We start from the raw sequence: 15739 nt of genomic DNA, 5'->3' as shown, positions 1-15739 counted from the left end.
CACTTCTTCCTTGAACAGAGGCCCAACCTGACCCCATCCACCACCACCCTCCTCCGCCTGGCTGAACTTGTTCTCACATTGAACAACTTCTCCTTTGACTCCACTCGTTTCCTCCAAATTAAAGTTCCCATGGATTGGAGGGTAGCTAATGTTACCCCACTATTCAAAAAAGGTGGTAGAGAGAAAATGGGGAATTATAGACCGGTAAGCCTGACATCGGTAGTGGGGTAAATGCTAGAGTCCATTATAAAAGATGTAATAGCAGAGCACTTGGAAAACAGTGACAGGATCGGAAAAAGTCAACATGGATTTACAAAAGGTAAATCGTGCTTGAATAATCTACTGGAATTTTTTGAGGATGTAACTGGTAGCATAGATAAGGGAGAACCAGTAGATATGGTGTATTTGGACTTTCAGAAGGCTTTCAATAAGGTCCCGCATAAGAGATTAGCGTGTAAAGTTAAGGCACATGGGATTGAGGGCAAGGTACTGACTTGGATAAACAACTGGTTGGCAGACAGGAAGCAAAGAGTTGGAATAAACGGCTCTTTTCCGAGTGGCAGGCAGTGACTAGTGAGGTACCGCAGGGATCGGTCCTAGGACCCCAGCTATTCACAATATATATTGGCCCTGAAATTAGATCGGGGGCTTGCCGCGCATGCAAGCCCCCGATCTGCATTCACCCCGCGCGCCGACATCTGAAGCCCGGGCCTGCTTGCATTTCCTTTCACAGGCCTAGTTCAGCTGTCGGTGCGCTGTGCTTACCTGATCCAGCGGTGTAGTTAGTGCGATGTGCCAGCTGGGATCAGGTGAGCACTGTGCAGCCAATCAGGGGAGGGGAAACTCATTCATGAGTTTGGCAGTAAGAGCTGTCAAACTCATGAAAAGTATGGGCTGCAAAAACACTACTTTAACTTTAAATAAAATTTTAAAAACATCCCATTGATTATAATAACTATAAATAAGTTTTTAAAAATGTTTTAAACAATTAATCAATTTTTTGAAAATAATAAATTTAAAAAAAATAGGGTCTAAAACTAAACTTACCATCCTGTAAATTCTTTAAAAATAACAAACCTGTGGGAAAAAAATGTCTACATTGTACTAAAAGCCCACTTACCTGAAAAACTAAATACTTACGTCTTGTTTTTCCACGCGTAAAGACTGGAGGCCTTTACACGCGCGCAACTTTGAAAAAAAAAAGGAATTTTACTGCGCACGCGCTGCCTGTGCAGTTGCACGCGTTCTGCCTCTGAACCCCTTCGTTCAGAGGGCAGGAAATGCCGGTTTTCCCCGCATGCGCTGTGCATGCTGAAAACTGGCACTTCCTCCGGCCAGACGCGTGAGTACCCTGACCGTACTCACGCGTTGGGACAGGAATTACTGGGCCATTAATGATCTAGGCGAGGGAACTAGATGTAATATCTCCAAGTTTGCAGAAGGCACAAAGCTGGGTGGGTGTGTGTGCTGTGAGGAGGATGCCGAGAAACTCCAGGATGATTTGAACAGGTTGGGTGATTGGGCAGAAGCATGGCAGATGCAGTATAATGTGGATAAATGCGAGGTTATCCACTTTGGTGGCAAAAACAGGAAGGCAGATTATTATCTGAATGGCAATAGATTGGGAGAAGGGGAAGTGCAACGAGACCTGGGTGTCCTTGTGCACCAGTCGGTGAAGGTAAGCATGCAGGTGCAGCAGGCGGTTAAGAAGGCAAATGGTATGTTGGCCTTCATAGCGAGAGGGTTTGAGTACAAGAACAAGGATGTCTTGCTGCAGTTGTACAGGGCCTTGGTGAGACCGTACCTTGAGTATGTGTGCAGTTTTGGTCGACTTATCTGAGGAAGGATGTTCTTGCCATGGAGGGAGTGCAGCGAAGATTCACCAGGCTGATGCCTGGGATGGCAGGAATGACGTATGAGGAGAGATTGGGTCGATTGGGCTTATACTCGCTGGGGTTTAGAAGAATGAGAGGGGATCTCATTGAAACTTATAAAATTCTAACAGGATTGGACAGACTGGATGCAGGAAGGATGTTCCCGATGGCCGGGGAGTCCAGAACCAGGGGTCACAGTCTCAGGATAAGGAGTAAGCCATTTAGGACAGAGATGAGGAGGAATTTCTTCACCCAAAGAGTGGTGAACCTGTGAAATTCTCTACCACAGAAGACAGTGGAGGCCAATTCATTAAATATATTCAAGAAGGAGTTGGATATATTTCTTAAGGCTAAAGGGATCAAGGGCTATGGGGAGAAGGCAGGGACAGGGTACTGAAATTGGATGATCAGCCATGATCTCATTGAATGGCGGAGCAGGCTCGAGGGGCCGAATGGCCTACTCCTGCTCCTATCTTCTATGTTTCTATGTTGCTATGGGTACCCGCATGGGTCCTAGCTATGCCTGCCTTTTCGTGGGATATGTGGAACACTCTTTGTTCCAGTCCTACTCGGGTCCCCTCCCTCACCTCTTTTTCCGGTAAATTGATGACTCTATCAGTGCTGTTTCGTGCTCTCGCCCTGAACTAGACAATTTCATTCACTTTGCCTCCAATTTCCACCCTTCCCTCACCTTCACATGGTCCATCTCCGACTCTTTCCTTCCCTTCCTCGACTTCTCCATCTCCATCTCTGGGGGTAGGTTATTGACCAACATTCACTACAAGCCCACTGACTCCCACAGCTACCTGGACTACACTTCCTCCCACCCCGCCTCCTGTAAGGACTCTATTCCATTCTCCCAGTTTCTCCGTCTCCTCTGCATCTGCTCCGACGATGCCACCTTCCACACCAGTGCTTCCGACATGTCTTCCTTTTTCCTCAACCGAGGATTCCCCTCTACCGTGGTTGACACGGCCCTTGACCATGTCCGTTCTATCTCCCGCACTTCTGCCCTCACCCCTGCCCCTCCCTCCCGGAACCACGATAGGGTTCCCCTTGTCCTCACCTTTCACCCCACCAGCCTCCACATTCAACGGATCATCCTCTGCCATTTCCGCCACCTCCAACATGATCCCACCACCAAATGCATCTTCTACTACTCCCCCTTTCAGCATTCCGTAGGGACTGCTCCCTCCGAGACACCCTACTCCACTCGTCTATCAGCCCCAGCACCCCTTCCCCTGGCACCTTCCTGTGCAAGCGCAGGAGATGCAACTCCTGCCCTTATACCTCCCCCCTTCCCACTGTCCAGGGCCCCAAACACCCCTTCCAGGTGAAACAGCGATTTACTTGTACTTCTTGCAATCTAGTATGCTGTATTCGCTGCTGATGATGTGCTCTCCTCTACATTGGGGAGACCAAACGCAGATTGGGTGACAGCTTTGCGGAACACCTCCGTTCAGTCCGTGAGGGTGACCCCGAGCTTCTGGTCGCCTGTCATTTCAATTCACCGCTCCATTCCCACTCAGACCTCACCGTCCGCGGCCTCTTGCATTGTTCCACGCAAACTCAGCGTAAGCTCGAGGAACAGCACCTCATCTTCCGATTAGGCACTTTACAGCCTTCCGGGCTCAATATCGAGTTCAACAATTTCAGATCATAACCTCGGCCCCTATTATATTTTTATATATTTTTTATCCACACCTTTGGTTTGTGCTTTTCCTTTTTTTTTTCTCTCCCACATGGCAGCTGTCTCTCATTCTGCCAGCGCACTTCACACTTCATCTAGTGCCATCTTTTATCTCTTTACCTGTCCTATTACCACCTCATCTCGTCTTGAATATCCCTTAATGTCTCTTCACCTCCCAGACCTTCCCCTTTGTTCTTTCATCGCCTCCCCCATTTCCCAGCCCCCAAACTGGCCTTTTAATCTGTTTCATGTCCTGCTTTTTTTTCTCAGTTCTGAAGAAGGGTTTCGACCTGAAATGTTAACTCTGTTTCTCTCTCCACGGATGTTGCCTGGCCTGCTGAGTTTTTCCAGCATTTTCTGTTGTTATTTCGGATTTCCAGCATCTGCAGTATTTTGCTATCGGACAATGCCACAAGTTGACTGCAATTATGATCAACGATCAGTTCCTGACAAGAATGGAGGAGCATTAACACCTGAACAATGCTATGAGCTAAGCTCCCATCACCGTAAGGGAAATTACATTATCTTTCTGCTGTGTAAACAGCAGAGGAGGAGATAAGGCGTTGTCTCTGACCTTGCATTTCGGCATAGCTCAGGAGATTGGAAGAACAAGATAACGAGATGTGAAGACCAAGCATTCCAGCCGGCTGTTAACTGAATCTACGCCTGATGCCCAGGTGTGTGTGATAGCTCAGCAGGTCAGGCAACATCCGTGCAGAGAAATTTGAGTTGACGTTTCGAGTCGAACCCATTTTCTGTTGTTATTTCGGATTTCCAACATCTGCAGTATTTTGCTATCGTACTGGTAATGACCAGCCGTGTGGGTGATTGTAAGTTTCAGTCAAATCATAAAGGGGTTTGTACTTGTTTGTAATAATTAAGTTTCAGTCAAATCAATCATAAAAGGGGTTTGTACTGTGGTTTTGTTGGTTTAATAAACTAACGAATTTAAGGTTGAGCCAAAACCGGTTTGTCGCGTGTATTCTGCTCTTGTCATTCCATGGTCCAAGAAACATTGTAAGGAGGAAGGGAACGGAACCTCTTACAGGTCTAAAAGAGAACTTTAGTGCTGGGATGAATGTACACCAAACCTAAGAAATGCAGATAATTAACTAGTTTCTGATCCACATCAGCAAGAGCGCTGGTACCTTCCTGGGAACCACGGCACGTAGTGATACATGGAATGCATGGCAGCAAACACAAAGGTGTTTAAGGAAACATGGGGCTGGATTTTCATTCAGAAGTCGGGAAGGAGACGGGATTACAACTTTTGGGTTTTAGTCCCGCCTCCATCGAGATGTGGCCAATCCACGCGATTTTCCCTTGATTGACCTTGTTGAGCCCGCCCAGCGGGCTCAGCAGACCAATTAAGGGCCACCCGGCAACAGGTGACGTCACAGACTGAAATTTCATCTGTCAAGACGTGTTGACAGATGAAATATCAGTGTTTCACAGCTGTTTGAAGCTGTCAAACACTGACAGTCTTACTTCTAACCTGAGTCCTTCTATGCAGACTCAGTTAGAAATCACGCTGGCACTGAAAGCTGAAGGCTGTCACTTTTGACAGATCGCGGCCATTCTGCTTTCTGTGCCGGCTGAATGTTGGACTCCCGAAACCTAGAGGAAGGAAGGCTGTTAAGGCTGTTAAGGTAAGTACAGGTAATTTAAACTTCTCTACACACTTTAGACACACCAATGCACCCATCACTCACCTGAACACCGACATCTCGACCCCTCCAAGTCCTTCAACCCGACGGCCCGCCTCTTCTAACCTGGCGTGGTTTGGAGCCATCGGGAATCCCACACGACACCCTTCAAAATAGGGATTAGGCTAAAAACTGCCTGTTAACTACCTGTTAACAGGCAGTTAATTGGCACTAATCCCTTCCCGCCTCGGGTCGGCGGGTCCCAGTGCGGCGCAGGTACCTGCCTCCTTTGAAACTTACGTGGAGGCGGGTTTTGGGCGGGATGGTGTCAGGACCCCCGAATTCGGGATTTTTGCCCCCGCACGCCTAAAAGCCCGCCTCACGGCACACTGAAAGTCAACCCCATGGGAATGAACACACACACAGTTGGGCCCAAAACTCCTAAGACCGTAATTCTGAGTTATGCTAGGATTGTGTTCGCTGGTTGACAATACAATGCAATACAACCTAACAATGCTTTGTCAGTGAAGAAACTGATAGCTAATTTATACAATTACTGTCATACATGCAATATTTTAATTTTTGATATAATCAACACTTGAGGCACAGAACATCACCTTACCTCAGTTCCATAACTCGACTGAATCTGTAGCGGTCCTTTAAGGTACTTTTTTTAAATAACTCTGAAAGCTGCAAAATAATTCATAATACAATAGTAAATATCAATCTTGTTTTTCCCAAATATTACATTTATTTTCTCTCCCACTTTGGGATTCGAAACCAGGGGCAGACAGACGGTATTTCCATGCCTTCAGTTTTCCAAGAGTAACTCAGTCCCTCCAACCCTGATAGCAGGGCACTGATTGGAAACCCAGAATCTTGGGAATCTTGGAGTAAACCCATATCCTACCATGGTTTATATTTTAAAGTGGAAAATTAAAGTTATAATAATGAAATGGTTTTTCACTTAAAAACTTTTGTGGCATGTTGTGACATTGTGATTTTGTTTGGAAGTAGTACTCCAAAACATCTATCTCTCTATCTATCTGTATGTATATATAAAAGTTTGGAGACTTGCCCGAAATGCCTCAGGCATCATACTTTATCGCACATGCAAATTTCTGTCTCACACTTAAAAAAAGAGAATAAAAGTAAATCATTGAGAGACTTGCCCAGCAACAGGAAATATCCTTTAAGTAACCATAAGGTATGATTATTTACAGCAATAAAACCTTGTGGCCACATGAATATGACTTAGCCTAGAAATTGCTGCTGGTGATATCGTGGACGAACATTCAATGCATTTGGGGAAAATTTCTCTGGCCATTATTTTACCACAGGTTTACTTTAAACATGGCGGAAGCAGGAATGTTATACAAAGTTTATTAAGCATTTCTCCACTAATGTTCTCATGAGAAATGTTACATTTCTTGTGCATTCATGGTACAACGCCTCCATCATTAGAAAAGAGTGTGGTGGAAATTGGACTTGCGCCTAAAACAAGCAGCAAGTCAGCGGAGCGATCGCTCCATGTGCCAGTTCATACCGGCACGAGGCTCGGACCTTATCTCTATTTAACCGGTGAGCTGCAGGTACCAAGTGGATGTCCAGAAGCAGCTCACCAAGCGCAGCAATGTATCTGCCCTCAGGTAGATTCTGCAAGGGGTGAGGGGAGGCGATGCTGAGCGGGGCGAGGCTGGACAGGCAGCAGCCCGCAGTTCTTTTCTGGAGCCGGGGGAAGCACTCCGGTTTCTTCTGACCCAACAAAATACAAATATTTTCAAAGGTTTTGGGCCATTTGTCATCAGCCTCCAGCGGTCCCTTCTAGAACTGGAAGAACTAGCTCCAACTAGTTGCCATCCAATTTCACATCAGGGTCTTACAACCGCCACAGGACCCCGACTTGAATAACCAAATTAGCCACCGGCCGTTTCAGGCAGGCGTCCCGGGCGTCTAAAGGTTGCGTGATTCAATTTTGTGTGAGAAGCACCTCCGGACTCAGTGGGCATAGGATATCGCAACATGATTTAGGACCTTGTTCCGTCTATTTCACTCCTGCAAAATAGGTGCATTGATGTCCTATTTCTCCCCCAATGTATGTACTGATTTATTGTGAGCAATACCAGGGGGGAAACACTAGTAGTCCATTTAATTTTTGTAAGATAACAATACTGTGAATTTGACTATTTTTTCATTACTTATAATATATTAAAAGTCTTTTGCCCATATTTATAATGGAAACTTCCTAAGTAATTTGTAATGACACCCTCCTACCCGTGGTGGCACTGTAGTGCCTCAGTTTTGTATTTCAGCTTCCTCAGCCTGGACTGCAGAGAAATTCTATCCACAAACCAGCACTACCTCTCTTCCCATATTGCTGCATGGTTTGCTATTTAGCTATAAATAATAATATAAAGGCAACGTATCATATAAAATTAAGGAAAGAATGTATGACTTTAAAATGGCAACTGAATGATGTCTGTGGACCCTGATGTAATTATTCCCCTCTTTATTTGAAGACTGTGCTCGGTCCCGGCTGCCAATATGCAATATCATGGGAAACTGACCAGCACGGTATTAACTTTTACACAGTAAATAAAAATCATTCTTACTATATTAGTGATATTGGTTACCATACTTCGATATTCGAATGAGTATTTATTTTCAAGTTTTTTTGTAAACTTTCTGTTTACGATTGTGAAGTTGAGTTTGAATGACTGATCCTTCACATGTGGAGTTTGTGCACTTGGCTTCGGCTCCTGGTAACCTGAAATTAAATTTGAAAATGCATCATTTTGCTGTGGTTGTAAAGATATAACTGTACATACATTTCTTGAAAGCCACAACATGCTTCACCATTACTCGTGTAAAAAAAGACATAGTTCCATATTTTTTGTATATGGCGGAGTTTATGATTTAATTCATAAAAAATGATTGGTCAGATTTTTTTCTAGAAAGCCATTAGCCAAATGGTGCATTCCTTATTTTCCTTCAGTTCTGAATTCTCTGCTTATTAATATATTCATAAAGGGTTTTTTTTCTTCCAGATTTCTAAAAATACAATTTAAAAGTCCTCTTCATGTAAAAACTAGCAATGCTGATTTTCCTGTCCAGAATACCCCATGTGCACCAGTTTTGGGTGTCCATGCCTTTTGCGCCTGACACACATTTCCAGGGGCCAAATGGGCGGGTTCAATTCGGACAGAAGCATTTAAGTGATGTTATAGCACCTTCTATGTCAGTTTCCAGCCCTAACAATGGGCAGATGCTTGAGTTAAAAAATGCCAAGAGAAACTGGGCTCTAGGCGATGTCAGTTGTGCCTTGAGATTGGAAGATCTTGAAAGTGGCAGCTTGCAACATTTGCTTCACTTTGGGACATGAAGTGGACCTGTGGTAAAAATCCTTTTGTGCAGCGGAGCACCCATATTGTGGCAATTTTACTGCTGACAGAAATCATGGCAAAAGTCCCTTTCCCATTACAAGTTCCCACTCCCTATTGTAAACGGGTGCTGAATCAATGGTCCAACAGCCAACACTAACCCAGGACACTTAAACCAGCTGAACCCAGAAATACAGCTGGGCTCAACAGAGTTCAGGTTGGCCATGTGCAAAATGCACACAACACAAAATCTGCTGGCAAGATGGTGGTGGGGGTGGGGGGGAGAATATTCAGCACAGCGGCCTGGAGTTTCCGTTTGGTGGCACTGGTATTTCCAGCGCAGTTCACCCAAAATTGGCCAAACCAACGTAAAAAGCTCGAGGAATTTCAAGTGCAAATTACATCTGGCGCAAATCGAGTTTCTGCGATTTTTGCGCTAATTTAAGAATCATGGCGCTGGAAGCCGGCCCCGCCCATAAAACTGGCCACGCCCCCGATCGAATTAATCACCAGGGCGAGTTTCCACTAATTGCGCCCATTTTTGGGCCTTCAAGGAGGCTCTTAAAAATAAGCTTTTTTTTTTAGGCCCAAGGGCACTAAAAGGCACCTTATAAAAACTTTTAAATATTCATTTTTTTTTAGTTTATAAGAAACTGACTACTATACACCAAAGTAACTAGTAAAAGGTTCACTGTAGTTTTTTTAAGAGTAATTTCCAGTTATTTAAACTCGAGTTCCTCACAGCTGGTGGACTCGACACTCTGATTAAAAATGCTTATTTCTTGTGATAAACCAAATTTCAGCTCTATTAATAAAAGTGTACAAGGTGACTACTTTTAAATATATCAAGGAATAATTTTTAATACAAAAAATTACATTTTAAAGTACTGTCCAATTACACCGGCTCATGGAAGATTTTACTTTCGGCATATGCAAATGGGTTTGTGTGGAAACTTGAACCATTAACTTCACTTTAGACAACGAACACAATTTTGAGCGTAATTTGTGCCTCAATCACTGATTGTGCCCAAAGCGGAAAGTCTTGGACAGCATCTTTAAATTATTAGAGATGGACATCTTTGAAACAAAATATGAGTAAGATTTCCTCAAAATAGCTGTACAAAATACGTAAGTGGCCAGTGGATTATTTATACTAATTCTTTTATTAAAAAGTGATAATTAATTTGAACGAGTAAATACCATTTACAAACAGACTGCTGCTGCTCAGTGAATATGGTCCTAAGGCCGAGATTTGCCTTGTGTTGTCTCTGAACTCACGGTACACAGTAACTTTATCAACTTTCTGAGGAGTCGGTTCATTTCTAAAACGACAGACTGCGGATACTACAGTCTTATCATCATTTGCACGACTGGGGGAAAAAAGATACAAGAAATCATTGATAATATTGCTAAGATAACCCTTTAAAAATGAAAAGTTTGATGTCCTTCATTTTATTTTACTGCATTTCAGAAAACATTGAGCTTTCCATTATCCATTTTATCTCCTGTGATTATCATTCAATTCTGTGAATAACCACTTGGTTGCATGGAATGTATTAATACACTGATATGTCCATGCTTGAGATTATTTCCTTGGCACATCAGCAAGAGATAATAGAGTCATAGGCCTAGAAATTGGGTTGGGGCGTCAAAGTGGCGCAAAAGTCGCCTGAGCGCAGGATTTAGCACAGCGATCGGAGTAATTCCAATCGCCACAAATTCAGTTTCAGTGCCCCTCGAGGGACACAGGGCGAGGCTCAAGGCGCTCCGCGTCCCTCTTAGGGCGCTGAAACTGATTATCGCAGCGCCACACGCTGCGGCACGGCACGCTGCGGTACTGCAGGCCTTCCTCCCACTGTTAAGGAGGAGGTGCCTGCAACAGCGCGATCCCCGATCGCGAGTGCCGGCAAATGAGCCCGGCACCAAGGAGAAGTGCCGGGCTCTCGGGAAACAGCCGGCAATGCCACGGGGGGGGGGGGGGTTAGGAGGCCGGGGACGGAGGTGCTGGCAGGCGGCCGCCGAAAAAGCGGCCGCCCCGCACCTCCACCTTAACTTGCGCCGCTGCCAGCACAGTAAGGCCCCGTGAACCGGGCGCGGGTAGCGAGCGGCACAACTGCGGCGTTCGCTACCAAATATCGCGAACGGGGCACGAATGGGGCGCTGCGCACACCGATGATGTCATCGGTGGCGGCGCAGCGCAAAAGCCTAACGCCACCATTAGCGCCCCTACTGAATATCGCGGGAGACGCAGCCAGTGGCGCTACAGCCACTGACTGCCTCTTTAGGCGCTAACAGGTGGCGCTACTCACCCAATTTCTCCCCCATAGAGTTATACAGCACAGAAAGAGGCCCTTCGGCCCATCGTGTCAGCACCGGCCATCAAGCCCTGTCTATTCTAATCCCATTTTCCAACACTTGGTCTGTAGCCTTGTATGCTATGGTGTTTCAACTGCTCATCTAAATGCTTCTGGAATGTTGTGAGGGTTCCTGCCTCTACCACCCTATCAGGCAGTGAGTTCCAGATTCCAACCACCCTCTGGGTGAAAAAGTTTTTCCTCAAATCCCCTCTAAACCTCCTGCTCCTTACCTTGAAACTATGCCCCCTGGTTATTGACCCCTCTACTAAGGGAAAAAGTTCCTTTCTATCTACCCTATCTATGCCCCTCATAATTTTGTACACCTCAATCAGGTCCCCCCTCAGCCTTCCCTGCTCCAGCCTGTCCAGTCTCTCTTCATAGCTGAAGCACTCCAGCCCAGGTAACATCCTGGTGAATCTCCTCTGCACCCTCTCCAATGCAATCACATCCCTCCTATAGTGTGGTGACCAGAACTGCACACAGTATTCCAGCTGTGGCCTAACTAGCGTTTTGTACAGCTCCATCATAACCTCCCTGCTCTTATATTCTATGCCTCGGCTAATGAAGGCAAGTACTAGATTCATTTTTATTTTGTCAAGACTGTCACATTTCTTGTAGTCTCACATTTTTGTCCAAGCCTAGACACAAAAGGCATCACCTAGACACAAAAGGCATCAAGGGGTATGGGGAGAGAGCGGGAATATGGTATTGAGATAGAGGATCAGCCATGATCATATTGAATGGCGGAGCAGGCTCGAAGGGCCGAATGGCCGACTCCTGCTCCTATTTTTCTATGTTTCTATCCCATATGCCTTCTTAACCACCTTATCTACCTGTCCTGCTGCCTTCAAGGACCTATGTACATGCACACCAAGGTCCCTCTGATCCTCTATCCTTCCTAGGGTCCTACCATTCATTGTGTATTCCCTTGCCTTGTTAGTCCTCCCAAAATGCATCACCTCACACTTTTCAGGGTTAAATTCCATTTGTCACTGTTCTGCCCATCTAACCAACCCGTCCATATCGTCCTGTAACCTGAGGCTTCCCTCCTCGCTATTTACCACTCTGCCAATTTTCGTGTCATCTGCGAACTTACTGATCATACCTCCTACATTCATATCTAAATCATTAATGTACACTACAAACAGCCAAGGACCCAGCACCGATCCCTGCGGTACACCACTGGCCACAGGCTTCCAGTCACACAAGGTTTAATTATTTGGGGAAATGGTAAATTCCTTTGTGTTCAAGAACAATTGTAATGTTTACACTGACTAACTTCTTCTCCTAGTAATAAAAGGAGTACAATTGGTGGATAGGTGGGACTCGGGATCCTACATATTAGTTTAAAATTGAATTTTTTTCATATTTAAATATATTTAATATTTATACTAAAAAAAAAGTTTGGAATTTTTATTTGTTACTTACCCATTAAGTCCTTTCATCCGATTGTCGCTGTTAATATATATCGGGGCAGAAATTCGGGTCGGGGGCTTGCCGCGCGTGCAAGCCCCCGATCTGCACTTACCCGACGCGCCGGCCATTGAGCTTCAGGGACGCCTGGAATTGCTGTTTTAAAATGTTGACTCCCGGGCAGCGTCTGATGTCACGCCGCCCAGGAGTGCAGCCAGCGCGAAGCCTGGAGCGCGCAGTGCAAGTGAGACACGCCCCTTGAGGTCTCATTTTAAAAGGACACGCCCCCAATGTTTCTCACAAGCTGCAAAGCATTTTTACATGTAGAGCAGCATTTTAAATAGGTTTTTGGTATTTTTAAGAAGCTTTTGGTAACTTTTATAAACTTTTAAAAACGTTTACATTATTTTGAAGAATCTGAAGTAGTTTCAAACAGAATTAAAGTGATTTAAAGACTTTTAAAAGCCCTGAAAGCATTTTTTTCATTCCATTTATTTAATTAGCAACGTCGTCGTCGTGCGTGTCTTCACACTGTTCCCTTTGGGGAACTGTATGAAGTGGTGGAAGGATTTCTGGCCGTGATTAACGCTCCTTCCGTGACCGTAACCATCTTTGTACCAGCCATTAGGGTGGTTAGTCCTATGGTGGGAGGGTTTTACGGGCTCCCACAGCCTATACGAGGGGGGGGGGGCCACCCACACCCACGGACGCAAATATCCCACTGGATGTCTACCCAGAATTTAGAGCCGGAGCTCCGACTCCACTTGCCGGGACTGTCTGGAGCGGGGTTAGAAACCCTACGCCATGTGGCCCAGCGGCGGGGATGCTACCGCTACGCCAAAGGCCCACTCAGATTAGCAACGTGAAATGGCTGGAATGAGCACAATTCACGGCATTAAAAGAACTCACAATTGAACTGATGATGACCTCAGCAATCTCCTCAACGAGGTGGAGGCGCAGCGCCTGCTCATCATTGGTAATGAGAAGTCAAAGGCGCCGCAAAAAGGACAGATGATAGCTTGGTCTTTCAAGTGGCAGCATAGGGCTCCAGTCACGGGGAGGGAAAAGGTGCAGGAAACGTATGGGTGTCACCTTTTGCACGGAGTGGGCCTTTTGCGTAGCGGTAAGCATCCCCGCCGCTGGGCCAGAAGAAGTAGGGTTTCGAAACCCGCTCCAGACAGTCCCGGCAAGTGGAGTCGGAGCTCCAACTATAAATTCTGGGTGGACATCCAGCGGGATACTTACGTCCGCGGGTGTGGGTGGCCCCCCCCCCTCAGATGGGTTGTGGGAGCCCGTAAAACCCTCACGCCATAGGACTAACCACCCTAATGGCTGGTATGAAGATGGTTATGGTCACGGAAGGAGCGTTAACGTGGCCAGAAATCCTTCCACCACTTCATACAGTTCCCAAAAGGGAACAGTGTGAGGATACGTACGACGATGACCTCTTGCGCAATGCACCTCCTTGGACCCTCAGTCGCAGATGCGAGGGGGCAAATCGTGCAATTGTTAAATTTTTCATTTTATTGACATGTAAAATGTTGGCCCAGTAATTCCGTTCCAAACGCGTGAGTACAGTCGGGGTACTCACGCGTCTGGCCGGAGGAAATGCCGGTTTTCAGCATGCACAGCGCATGCGGGGAAAACCGGCGTTTCCTGTCCTCTGAACGAAGGGGTTCAGAGGCAGAACACGTGCGACTGCACAGGCAGCGCGTGCGCAGTAAAATTCGCCGGTTTCATTCATGCTTTCAGTGAGGTTAAGTCCTTACAACTTACACATGAAAAAAGCATGAGTACAGTTGCTCCAGAAGCTGCGGAGGAAGATATATTTTATCGTGGAGCTTCTGAAAGGCAATATTTTTGTTTGGGAAAGGGAGGAAAGTTATTTTAAGAAATGCTGAGGTAAGTTTTAAAGTTTATGTTTGTTTTTTAAAATGGGTTTTCAGTACTGTAGGTAGAAGAAGCAATTGTGGCTATGTGAATTGAATTTGCTGTGTTTATTAAATGTGAAAATGACTCCAACATTTTTAAGAAAGAAACTTTTCATCAGTAATATATTCTTTTAAGTAATTATGTATGTATGTCTGTATATATTCCTTTGCGTATATGTATGTATATATTCCTTTACCTATGTGTATGAATGTATGTATTTAATTATGACTTTCAGAGAAAGTAACTTATTGGAAAATCATAATTAAATACATACATTCATACACATAAGTAAAGGAATATATACATATACGTAAAGGAATATATACGGACATACATACATAATTACTTAAAAGAATATATTACTGATGAATAGTTTCTTTCTTAAAAATGTTGGAAATGTTACATTACTCATTTTAGAACAGTCATTTTAACATTTAATAAACACAGCAAATTCAATTCACACAGCCACAATTGCTCCTTCTACCTACAGTACTGAAAACCCGTTTAAAAAAAAAATTAAACTTTAAAACTTACCTCATCATTTCTTAAAATAACTTTCCTCCCTTTCCCAAACAAAAATATTGCCTTTCAGAAGCTCCACGATAAAATATATCTTCCTCCGCAGCCTCTGGAGCAACTTTACACATGCTTTTTTCATGTGTAAGTTGTAAGGACTTAACCTCACTGAATCCATGAATGAAATCGACGAAGTTCACTGCGCACGCGCTGCCTGTGCAGTCGCACGTGCTGTGCCTCTGAACCCCTTCGTTCAGAGGACAGGAAATGCCGGTTTTCTCCGCATGCGCTGTGCATGCTGAAAACCGGCATTTCCTCCGGCCAGACGCGTGAGTACCCCGACCGTACTCACGCGTTTGGAACGGAATTACTGGGCCATCATGATTTATCAAAATTATACTGACATTTTTCAATCTCAAAAATCTAACATTTTGTTTAGTGTTTGGTAGATGTGATTTATCACAAAGATCTCTCAATGTATCAAAAAAAATGATACTCACTAAACAAAGAAATATAGCGATGGGGCCATTTTAAACTACCCCACCCTGACACGATCACACAGATTGCTCGTTTTCTACCCCACCCAAATTAATTTATATGACTTCAACTGAGAGTAAAGTCGGGTGGGGTGTGAAATGGACGGCTGATCTGATCTCGTCAGTTTCCCGTCGAGCAGGTCAGGTTAAAATTATTCCCAATATTTTTAAGCATTGTACAAATCTTTGGTGTACTTTTGCAATTTGAATAAAACATACATTTCTTTAACGTTCTCAGACAATCCTTTATCAACACATTTGCAATTGCCTCTGAATAAATAGCAAATGGAGTGGCTCATTTTCCTTTTTCTTAATTATGTTGCTACAAATCCAAAAACAGTCACAATGTTTCCCCAAACTGTGCATGACTCTGAATTTGAACATTATTAAAAGCA

General features: G+C 44.7%; 1 protein-coding gene across 1 annotated transcript in view; it reads right to left on the bottom strand.

The window, feature by feature from the left end:
* The window catches only part of LOC147108192 (mucin-16), a 114444-nt gene that overhangs the window by 51555 nt on the left and 47150 nt on the right, over nt 1-15739 (bottom strand). Inside the window, exons 16-18 of the mRNA XM_086004730.1 lie at nt 9791-9960; nt 7823-7977; nt 5833-5900 (exon numbers count right to left, since the gene is read on the bottom strand). Coding sequence (XP_085860856.1) covers nt 5833-5900; nt 7823-7977; nt 9791-9960 — 393 coding nt within the window. The remainder of the gene's footprint in view (nt 1-5832; nt 5901-7822; nt 7978-9790; nt 9961-15739) is intronic.

Source organism: Somniosus microcephalus, chromosome 13 (assembly GCF_052327205.1).
Source record: "Somniosus microcephalus isolate GS21.2 chromosome 13, FLI_Smic_1.0, whole genome shotgun sequence".
NCBI classification, from domain to species: domain Eukaryota; kingdom Metazoa; phylum Chordata; class Chondrichthyes; order Squaliformes; family Somniosidae; genus Somniosus; species Somniosus microcephalus.
The sequence above is the reverse complement of the archived record's forward strand: the minus strand, read 5'-3'. Positions and strand labels throughout refer to the sequence as shown.